Source organism: Anopheles coluzzii, chromosome 3 (assembly GCF_943734685.1).
Source record: "Anopheles coluzzii chromosome 3, AcolN3, whole genome shotgun sequence".
In the NCBI taxonomy this organism is placed as follows: domain Eukaryota; kingdom Metazoa; phylum Arthropoda; class Insecta; order Diptera; family Culicidae; genus Anopheles; species Anopheles coluzzii.
Genome location: NC_064671.1, coordinates 54,088,074 through 54,100,168, shown reverse-complemented (window position 1 = coordinate 54,100,168; position 12,095 = coordinate 54,088,074). Strand labels below are relative to the sequence as shown.

Below are 12,095 nucleotides of genomic sequence, written 5' to 3'. Positions count from 1 at the left end.
TTGGTAGATTTGCTAAGTCCTTATGCATTTTCGCACGCATTTCGCGCGTGTGTGTGTGTGTGTGTGTGTGTGTGTGTGTGTGTGTGTGTGTGTGTGTGTGTGTGTGTGTGTGTGTGTGTGTGTGTGTGTGTGTGTGTGTGTGTGTGTGTGTGTGTGTGTGTGTGTGTGTGTGTGTGTGTGTGTGTGTGTGTGTGTCATAAAATTTAAACTAATGCGGTTTCTTCATGGTTACATTTTTCACTCTACTTTTCAATTCGTTTAACTTTCTACTACTTTTATTTTCTTATCATTCATTAAACTTGTATGCCTTCTTTGTTGTTTACTATCTATGTACATAAGAATCTCTTCGTTACTCTTAAAGTTTGTTTAAACTAGACTAAGCATAATAAGTTACAATATATAAGCTATTTATGTATACTTTATATAGTCCTTCTATTTGATATATCGGTATACATAACATATAACGACATACAAATACATATATCTCCCCACTTTAAAGATACTCACTAGCTTTCACAATCGTTTGTGAAAAAAAATTTTTTTGTCATATTTATCAATCTCTGCACATTCAATTGGTTCATTAGGATTTTAATGACGCTCAAAATTTAGATTATAAGTGATGCCAAATAAAGATTATTTTAATAGTTCTATATACAGCAAAAACTAACAACATTGAAATGCGAATATGCAATATAAAAATCTTAAATAACCAGAAACATGATGAAAAAGTATATCAAATTTATGTTGTTCATTTCGCAGTTTGGATCGCTATCTTACGAGGAAACATGCAACATACTACACTTTATTTGTCAGTGGCAGATCTAACGGTAGGCGGACTAGGCGGTCGCTTGGGGCCCCGCCGATTTAGGGGTCCCGTAGATCGCTAGTCTATAGTATGCCTATGACGTTGGGGACCCGAGGCTGGTGAATCATTTGCACTCCCCCCCAGCATTTTTTTCAAGTTTACTGTTAAATATCCTTACAGCAAGCAGTGCAAGTACCTCTCCCCCCCCTCCCCCCCCTAGAACATCATTTACAGGGGGTCTCAACACGTCTTACCGCCTAGGGCCCCCGATACCCTTAATCCGCCACTGTTATTTGTATATAGCGGCGTCTTTAGTCTTTTAGAGATTTAGTTTAAAATTGTTATGCTTGATGTAGTTAATTTGCAGAACTATTTCCCTATTAATTACATTTTTTTTCATTTAGCTATTTTTTCACTGGCGCTCAAGTACTTGTTGCAGCTTCATCGTAATAAAAACATATGGTACTATGTATAAAATATGTTCTTACTCTCGTAAGCATAACACATTACAATACTTGAATGCTTGCGACGTTCCTATTTCAATTCAAACTATAAAAAATGGGATTATGCACACATTTTTACAAAGTAGCACGATAATTCATATAAATTTTAGATGACTTGAACGGAATATAGTATAACATCGCATTCGTTGAAATATGCATATTACTACAAAACATTATTGTCAAACAAAAACCAGATGATGCAACTATTGGTCATTGTTTGTTATTCAATGCTGCTGTTAGCTTAGTCCGTTAAATTTTTATCGTAAAACTCATCTTAATCGAGTTCTTAGTTGTCTTATTCTTCCAAACGATTTTTCATGTGAAATCCGCCTAATTCAATCGGAGGTTTGCTGCTTTTTATATTACAGTTACCTCTTGCATATTGCATATTGGAACCGATTAATTTGCACGTTTGCACGTTATCATCAACATTGTCTTTTCGGCAAATTGTATTCCAAGACGTCGCTAAATACATCGTTCTGTCATCTTCTCTAAGGCTTATTCGTACAAAATTAAAATACTTGTTTTCGTAAATGTTATGTTTTCTTCAATAATAGGAAATAAAATTAGTAAAACTTACAAACTAGCCATGCTGGCCATTTTGTGTGGTATCGATGACCCAATAATATAATATTAGGACCGCGTGGTTACAACATGGTTCGGTTACTAATGGGAGGCTTCAGTATCCAGTGTTTTGTTATATGTTGACGGCTTAAATCAAGTCAACACTTCATAAAAACCACACGCAACACGCCTTACGTTTTTAGCCTAGGTCAGAGATGTCAAACTGATGGCCCGCGAGTTCTTTTGGTTTTGCCCGCGACCGCTTGAGCCAAATTTTATTTGTAGAAGTATTTCTGCTTCTATAGTATATGTCAGTCAATTCCGGACTCTTGAAATATGAAAGGATTTTCAACTTAGCAGGTTTCTCTATGAATTTTCAGATCATGCATCAAATCATCAAATCAAACATGGTTATTTAAATGAAACTGAGCTTTCAATTACGCACAACTTTAGGGAAATAAATGAAAATTATGTTATACCCTTTCCGTAAGATTAAATTTGTTAGCCAAACAAATATTTGATAAACAATTCTTAAAAGAAACAACTCACGGTTTAGTTTCAACCTCATACAAAATCCTGAATGTCTTACTCATATGTATGTCGTTTAGGAATATTATTTTTTTTATTGTTAAGCCATCAATCAAGGCACTTGGCGACCAATTAAGCAATTTCGATTAGAAAAAGACTTGTACAAATTAACAAAATCACTCAGCCAATAGGAATTAAAAACGCAAGCTTTGACACTTTTTTGGTATATTGTTTTGGAAAAGGTTGAACCCTTCTTAGAACATTCAAACTAAATTGGTCGAACTAAAGATAGAACATTATATTTCTGCGTAACGTTTAGAAATCATAAGAAATAAGAAGTCGGCACAAACACGTGTTACTTTTGATAGAATGTTACAAACGATCTCTATCAGACCCGTAAAGATCTGAACGGGACTAAACGACCTGTTGTAATTTATGGCTTTTTTTGACTGATTTTGTTTGCCACAAAGAATGAAGATTTAAATGGAGATTGGCAGGAAGGGAATAACGTGTACTAAGGACTTGTTTGACATCTTCCTCCCCTCTGTAAAGATCTGAACTGGACTGCACGACCTGTTGTAATTTATGGACTTTAGACATCATCAAAAGTAAGAATTCGCTACTTTAATTTCAGCTAAAAAATATTGATAATCAAAATGATACCAATATCAACCTTTCATTACAAAATTTACTGCTTTGTATTGGAACTAACGCGTTAGTCATAGCCAGTTTTTGCAAATTATTTTTGCGTACTTATTAGTTGTCATAAAACTATGATGCAAATGTTGAAAATATCAGAGGCCTATGACCTAATTGAAAGTAATCTGCTACAGCTAAACTTAAGTAACGTAACTATCAGCTCAAAATGAAAAGAGCGGTTAATGATCTGATTTTGTATCATATCATCATATCATATCATATCATATCATATATCATGTAAAACTAGGCTGCCACCCGTGCTACTATTTTCAGTGGCATTTTGACCCGCAGGCTCAAATGAGTTTGACATCGCTGGTCTAGACTATTTGATTAATATTAAAGAGTAAAAATACGCCGATTTGTTTTGTTGCATGTTCGATGTATGTAGCTGATGTATGTTTTTTGGCTACTGCATAAATATTTTGTCCAAGAAGGTTAAAATGTTTTTGAATCGATATTTGAAAATGTATTAATAGTATTGTAATTCATTTCAAATAGAAAAAACGAAATAAAACGATTTTGAAATGTATCTTTTTTTGGTTCACATTTGGCGAAATCCAAATGGCCAATCTTGGCAGTTGGCAAATAGGTACGGAAAATACAACCTGAATGATGAATAATGATCCACTGATAGGCTGACATTTAAGCTTTCTAATTTAGAATAGAAAAGGGGTCATTATTGAAAAGTATAAATATTAGTACTGCCTAAAATCGTCTATTCAGAATACTTGTGTGGATAAGGTTGGCTTGTAAATTCCATCGATAGGAAACATGTTGTCTCCAATCGTTCAAACATAGATTAATAACTGAATAACAAACAAAATCAGAATATGTAGCTCTAATAAATAATTATCCTTACAGTTCCCTTCCGTCCATGACTAGAACCAAGCAATTTGTTGAAAACCGTGACTGATGTGCCACAATTTGTTAAACTACCTACTGGAACTATTCCTTTTTTATATTTATTTTTATTCAAATGGCGCAAAAATACTTCAACTACTGTGTGGAAAGACAGTAGAGATGCCTACTAACCAAACTAACGAACACATAGTAATAGTAATGCAATCCGCAACTCATTGAAATGTTTGCCAGAATAGTTTTCTTGTTTATACATCTTCTGCTTTCTATAGCTTACAACGAAGTTATATGAAACGTATGTTGAAACACAGAAATGTGTCTAGCACTCGTAACAGTGTATCATATCCACTTTGAAAATCCACTTTTGCTTAAAGTTTTCACCTTGATCCAGACCAACTTCAACGATTATGTTGCTCATGTCAGTTTGAGAGACTGATTTTTTTAAAATTAATTTACAAACTTCAAAACATGACATACTTTGTCCTGTGGCTTTAAAATTGGTTTTCTGCTTCTTCGTTTGTTTAATTGCGTTTGTTTATTATTTTTTTATGTGACTGAAGGCGGAGTTGGGGAGGAATCTTTCTTAGAATATATGTCGGTCGGTACAAGCATTTGATCTTTAAAATAACAAAACCTGATTGATATCAATATTACAACAGGCATGTGGTTTTGATTCTATTTTGAAATTGTACTTGATGAACTGCTTTAATAGACATAATGGGGATTCAGTGTCGATTTACATGTGTTATATATATATATATATTATATATATAGTATTTAAAGTGACATTAATACTATATATAACATACAACTATTGTTAATGTTGAAAGCGTTGAAATATATTATTGAAGGTGGTTCAATAATCAATTGAATTTTCAATTTTGAATTGAAGACTTTTTTTTTCTTTGACCTGACTTCTTTTTTTAAGACGGCTAAGCTGTACTGCTATTATTTTTCTTCATAAAATTGATAGTAAAATTAAACAGCGATTGATTTGCTTGGTCGAAACAATCTAAGAGTGTTAACTAATGATTAATACTTTGGGTACTGTACTTTATGTTATTCCGTTTTTTAGACTATAAAATTTTGTTTGTGAAAACCCAAAAATATCATAATTTATCGTAGCATTCATCAATGTTAAATTAAATGCGATACAGTTTTTAATTATGTGCGTATGATATCATATACATAAGTTTCTCAAAGTAGCTCCAACGACATGAATTATGATAAATTCGTTGTGTCGAAAATTTTCGGTAAGATCGTAAAATAATTTTGGAATAGATTTGGTTTGCGTTCGAATTAAAGGGCTGTTTTGCGAAAATAACTTCATCCTCGTTCACTACGCTTCGTGTTACGGCGGCTTCTTGTTGCTACATCAGTGTCCAAACCGCTAATCGAATCGATTAACGGTAACTTTTGCAAAAAAGGTTGTTTATTATGTATTTTTGTTTGCTGGCCCTGTGTCGTTGCTGAAGATGTAATGCCTGTTCGTTGTTTTGTAGCAGAAGAGACGTGCTTTGTATAATTGTTATGTTCTTCTGAGTTACTATTGCGTGGTATATTTTGTGTATACGTTGTTGCCGGTAGGGAGATTTCTTTACTGGGTTCTGCTTCAGTACCATACTCAAACGAAGTTTCTGATTCGGATGAAATTGTAGGTACAGCCATACCGGCATGTACAATTGCGTCTTGCGCTGCTTTACTTGCAGAGTGTGTGGGCGAGGCAATAACAAATTTTTCATCAACGGCCGTTTGTTGTGATCCTCGGTGCTGCGTACTACTAATTGTGCTGCTTCCATATTCTGCCACACTGAATGACGCCTCCCATGTAATGGTTGCGTCTGTTGGTTTTGTTTTGCTGCTTCGGTCGAATCGGATAATATTTTCTTTCGATAAACTGTTGGCCGTCGGTGTCCTGTGAGGAAAACGATAGCTTTGTTGCTGTTGTGGGTGGTGGTGGTGGGGCACCAACATCTTTGGAGTCGTTGCTTGCGATGATTTACGATTATAAGTGCTAGAGTTGAGCCTATTGTTCGCATGATGCTCTTCCACCATTCGCAGTGCACCACGATTGTCAGCAATACTGCAATTATCGTCGTAACGGCAGGTGATTTTCCCGTTCTGGGTTGTGATAGCAAGTTGATTTTCGAAAATATGGCACACGGTGTTGTCGATGTCAGCGGTATTCCGATGAAAAGTTTGCCGTATTTCAACACGTGTTCAAAAACGAAGGATTGATGATTGAGTTGAGATGTTCGAGAATTGGTTAGATTTGTTGAAATGCAAAACAATGTTTAGTTTAATAAGTGCATATAGCGCATGACGCGAATAATTTTGTTGGTTTGAAAAGTGTGCATCGGTTGAGTTGGAATGACCATCGGGTGCGGGTGTTGATTAATAATCAAGTTGTTTGGAATCAGATATACAAATTAGTGCAAAAATACCAAAGTAAGATTAGAGTAGGGTTTCCGTTGTAAAACAAAGAAGTTAACGGTGTGGTCCATAATTGGTATTGTAATTTTATCCAGATCGTTGTTTTGCATTGAATTTTTGTGTAGTGTTGTGCAGCAAGCAGTTTTAGTGATTATGTTGAAAGGTTGTTGGTCGACGATTTTTGTGCATGTGTTGATTGTGTTGAAAACCCCCAGAAAGGTGAAACACACGGTGATGTAGCATTTGGAAAAGGAAAGAATAAGATAACAAATTAAAACAGAATTAACATAGTGAATGCCATTTTTACGATTACACTCGTATCAAGCAATTATTCTACAAAACTTATTGATGCTATATTGGTTTATGGAATATTTAAGAACTTTTTTTCAATACATAACTACGCAACATATCGTAGATAACAATCGCTTGATGTTTTTGTGTCATTGCTATTAGCCAATAAGTGGATTTTACGTAAATGGAATGGTTGAGTATAATTTAGCTTACGTAGGAAGAGCATTGACTCTTACTATACCATTTTTTCGTTTGAATATTTTGTGTACGAATTTTAGTTCTTGAATATTTCTATTCTGTATTTGTTTTTGTTATGTTCTATACAGTTATAGTCTGATTGCTATAAAGCTTTACATTTCATTGTATCGAATGGAGTGAACATACTAGCCGTGCAGTTATACTGAAACCATGCATTTTATATAAAGTATATTATACACATTCTAATAATATTCTGCGTCTATCGGGTTTAAACTACAAACATATGATACGAAAGGTGCATTAGGTAATACTGAAACGAAGAAAAGAAAGAAAAAATGGAAAATAATATTTTTTTTTATAAAATCATCCATAAATTTAAAACAAATGGATGAACATAATTCAACAAGCGAACGAAGATGGTAAAAAATGCAAGCTGGCACACATATGGTATTTTCGAGAGATGTACTTTTTGAATATTAATATAAAAATTATAAAATTATAAAATGTTAAGCAATACAGCAAAGCCGTTCATCTTCAATAAAAAATATTATAAAATTATGAAATAAACAACTGAAAGGATTGCAGCACAAATTTATTATGACTTCTATTTAATTTTATTTATCATGATTTTTATTATGACTGGCCTCAAGCCTCTTTTTAAAAACGGCCTTCAAGCCTCTTTTTAAGCCTTCAACCACAGGTGACATAAAAACGGGAAATGTCATAATAATAATATATCATATAAAACAAATTACCTACAGTGATTTTAAAATGTTAATGTTAAAGAGTCCATAACTATAAAAAAAAACCACCACAATTATATTAAGGATGCTTTTGAAAGATCTAAATGTGCTTTCACACTCACGCTATCGTATTACGTGATTAGTGTAGGATGTTTTTGTTTAACTGAACTTAATAAAATCATATGCATAAAGCAAAATATTTTTCTGAACTGTAGAATATCAACTCATTCAAGTTAATGACTGAAACAAAAATTAAACATTTTAGATAAATATGAAAGTTGTGCTCATTCACAAAGTACACGTTAATGTAAATTTTATATTGAATGCAAAATAAAGTTTGTCTTGTAACGACATATCGATGAAATTAATTATTTAGATCGAATGTGTCAAAAATGAGAACAATATATCGTAAAAACGGAGTGACGTAAATTAAGAATCTATACATTGGCATATGTTCTTACGATTGCGTACATCAATCCATACATGAGCATATTTGCAGATTATTGCAGAGGGTTAATGAAGTGCAGGTAATGTTCTACTGCATGTTCGGCATTATGTAAATATTTGTTTGATTTGTGACTGAAAAGATATAACTTGCAAACTCTTACATGACTTTTGATGTCATTGATGAATACATCTATTGATGTATTTTATGTTTAGGAGATAATTGAGTGAACAACAATAAATGCAGTGGAAATTTTAGTTTGCATCCTGTGTTTACGAAATTTGGGCTTTGTTTTTGTAGGGCTTGCAAGCTATTGCTTTGATTTATCAAAGTTAGTGTTATCGTATATTTGGTTAATTCAGATGATATCTGCTCTAGTGGAACATGGTTACTGCACATTACTGCAGGATACTTAAAATCATTATTAAAAAATTATACAAAAGATAGCCAAACTATAAATGTTGGCAAACGACAGCATAACCATAATAGTATGAAGTACCAAAAAGTTATAGTAAAGAAAAGTACAGCTTTAAAACAAAATCACATAATAAACAAATATCAACAACAGAAGAAACAACCGAAATCATACAATTAACTCGAATGTTAGTGTATTAAAGAGTGATTTTTTTACCGATGCACACAACACGCGGAATTGCTCACCAGTAGGGCACAGTAGGGGACCTGGAATGTAATTTGTTCGCAGGTTACAGGGTTAAATTAGTTTAGTCACGTATTTTATTATAATTGTTATGATATTAGAAATACAAGATCGGTATGAAATATACAGAAATAAGTTCTAGCTAGCGATGAATATACAGAACTACTTAATTTACCCGTAAACAATTTATCAAAATAACAATATATCATCATTATTCAACACCAATAAATAGAGTGGAGCTTGATGTTGAGTGGAGCTTGAAGTAGTATTATTATATGATGAAGTTTCGTATTGCTGCAATACATTATATTAATGTAATACATACAATTTCTCAATGAACCAGACGCAATCGCACGATAAAACACGTGTTTAATTTACTAATACGTAGGTTGCTTCAAAATTAAATAATGCATGTAGGTATACTACGTACATATAAACCAGTCGTTTCGATTCATATACCATATTGCTCATCGTTAAATTGCATTTAAAACGTGCATTATAAATAAGATTAGCATTCCTAATTTGGTGGCCATTTCGTGAATCCGGTAAAGCGGGCAAACTTTACAATGTAACAAAACGTCTTACGATGAAAATAAGTCTAAACTATATCTACAATGGCTGGGATCATTGTTTTGTTGAGAAACGTTGACAAATCACATCTCAATGTAACTGTTGCAAATGGTATGCATTAATCTCACAACCTTTGCTATGCGTCAATTTCATCGGTCATAAATATGTCCTTAAGGCTGTTCCTTAAAATTGAAAAAGATACTTGAATACTCGCAACTGCACGTCAACCACAATACAGTCATTATCCAATGTACGCTATCGTACGGGACCGAGCACAATAGCGTATCTCGAGTTTTCGCGTACAGCGGATTTCTATGGAAAAATAGTTTACACTACTGGTTCGAGGGTTGAAATATATCGCCACAGAGTTTTGCATTACAGTTTTTTGTTGTAAAACAGGTATCTTTTGCACAAATTTAATGCAAAATGCTTTAAAACTTTAAGGAAATTCAAAAAGAGCATAAAATATTTCAAAGAATCAAAATATTTGCAATAAAAAATGGACGTGTCAAATTTAGAGGAATCGCGTACTGCGAATTCGCGTATATCGAGTATCGCGTACTGCGGATAATTGCTGTATATAAATACGCGTGCATGTTTCTAGATTAATGCTCGGTAAACTTTATGGCCAAAAGAGTCTAATTCTACAAAAATAATCTTTCACTTCCACGAATAGAGCCAAATCAATAATCCAAGTACAACAATTTGTGAATGTTCTATGAATTATACGAAGGGAAGAGAGCCACCATTAAAGCTGCATTTATTCAATGCATTTTTTAAAGGAGCAAAAAAAACTAACTTTATCCTTCATCGAATTTTTAGGGTACAAATTTGGTATTTTAAATTAGGAATCTAGTTTAAACTGTACCATCTAAAACATGGTTAACTACGAAGTACATTTTATCATACTAACAGCGAAGAAACTTATCATAAGGTTTTAGACCCGTTACGACGTAGCTTGATTATTAGGCCAAATAATCGAAAGCAAAAAAAGAACAATTTGAAGCAGTTTATAGATGAAACTATTGCAATGTACATACTGGAAAGATCGCGCAACAGGAAACAGCGTTTATTAGATTTACAGGCAATACACAAAATAGAATTCTATTACAAGTAATTCATCCTCATGCAAAGTATGGGATATGGATGATTAAGAATGATTTTAGTTGAATAAGATGCATGTATGAGTTAATTATATAATATTAACCTTCGAAAAAGGGTCACAAATATATTTTATAACCATGATGCTATAATGTAGTTTGTTGATTTGGATTATGTTAGATCAACCTGGCATCGTGGCCTTGCAACTACAAATTCAGTATTTTTAATTTGTTTTGCTTTGCTAATGGATTAGTATCATGTTAATTAGCAAAAAAAACTGTCCTTGTACAGGGTCAAGCAATACTAATATTAAACACAACATGTATTAGAGAATGTTGACTCCACAGCAAATACAGTAAAATGTAGTTTTAGTCCTAACGGTGTCTGTATTGGTTGTTTTCGCAAATATTAACATCTAAACTTGAACTAATTATTTTTATTTTATCAATATTAAACTACACAAAATAATGGGAAGTATTAATATATGTGACACTTACCTTACAGGAACAGGTTGTGCAATCTCTGGACGGATATTTAAATGGTCCAGGTGGGTATACGTGGTTTTCGTATAAACATGTTGTTCCGATACCGACGCCTTCACTGCTACTACTGGTTAATAGTTTGGTAAGGTTCTCAAAACCACACCTATCGTTAGGACATCGGGGACAACAATCTGCCGGTCCGGCCGGCATAGGATTATCACATATTAGTGGAGGACATTCAAGATTCCAGCAGTCAAATTCGCCGTACTAAATTGTTCAAGAAAAATATATGTTGTAATCAATAATTGTTTTCGCTTGCAATGACATTGTACCTACCAAACATTCACACGTTTGACATTGATATATCCACTGTTCGCCACTGCGGAACGTGACGTGTTTGAGCTCCTGGTGTTGGCAAGATTGTTTCGGATCGCATTGCGGACAACATAGTTCACTCACGACCCCTGGACGCCATGTTGAACAGTTGCATGGAGGTTCCACACAGCTTATAACACCTTTCGTACAGGTACATATTTTGCATGGCGCATTGCTGGGGGATACCTTGTCGCCATCTTTCAGTTCACGATCTTCGAACATACAGCTTAATCTGCAATCCGAATCGCCGTCGATCGGACATTCACATGTGAAGTGCCCTGGTGTGTTTACGCACCGGGCCGTTGGGTGACAGCTGTGCGTATTGAGGTAACACTCATCTATATCTACACAATCCTTGCCTTTGGTTTCGAATCCAGCCTTGCATTTGCAGAAGTACCTATATGTAATTAGTAAATTCAGTCAAATAGATTTCAATATAAATCATACAAAGGTACAGGTTTACGTCAAAAGCAATTTCGATTAAAGTGCCTATTCCATCTGGTTAAGGTGTCTAGATAGACTACAGGTGGGTGCTTAGCTGTAATTTTGGTAGCCATGATGGATGGAGGTTTCTATGGAGATTGGCAAATAGGGAGTTAGGGTTGCTAAGGACTTTGTATGAGTTGCTAAGTAACTTTGGACTCCTTAGCTGTCATATGAAAATTTGTCAAAGTAAACAGGACCCTGTGGACCCTGGAAACCTGTAGTAATTTATGGGCCTTGCATCTGGTAAAATAAATATTCTAACGCGCCAAGAAGCATCAAGGCTTCATCAGTAACACCGTGGGGAAATTTAGCAATTGCATAGAAATGCGCTTGACAACAAGAGAGTGGCTGGTATA

The 12,095-nt window shown here is 34.1% G+C and overlaps 1 protein-coding gene across 1 annotated transcript in view; it reads right to left on the bottom strand.

Annotated features, from left to right (window-relative positions):
* Positions 1-42: 42 nt before the first annotated feature.
* The window catches only part of LOC120954754 (protein kinase C-binding protein NELL1-like), a 49,547-nt gene continuing 37,494 nt past the window's right edge, over positions 43-12,095 (bottom strand). Inside the window, exons 10-13 of the mRNA XM_049610056.1 lie at positions 11,215-11,650; positions 10,894-11,145; positions 8,728-8,748; positions 43-6,078 (exon numbers count right to left, since the gene is read on the bottom strand). Coding sequence (XP_049466013.1) covers positions 5,284-6,078; positions 8,728-8,748; positions 10,894-11,145; positions 11,215-11,650 — 1,504 coding nt within the window. The 3' untranslated portion in view covers positions 43-5,283. The remainder of the gene's footprint in view (positions 6,079-8,727; positions 8,749-10,893; positions 11,146-11,214; positions 11,651-12,095) is intronic.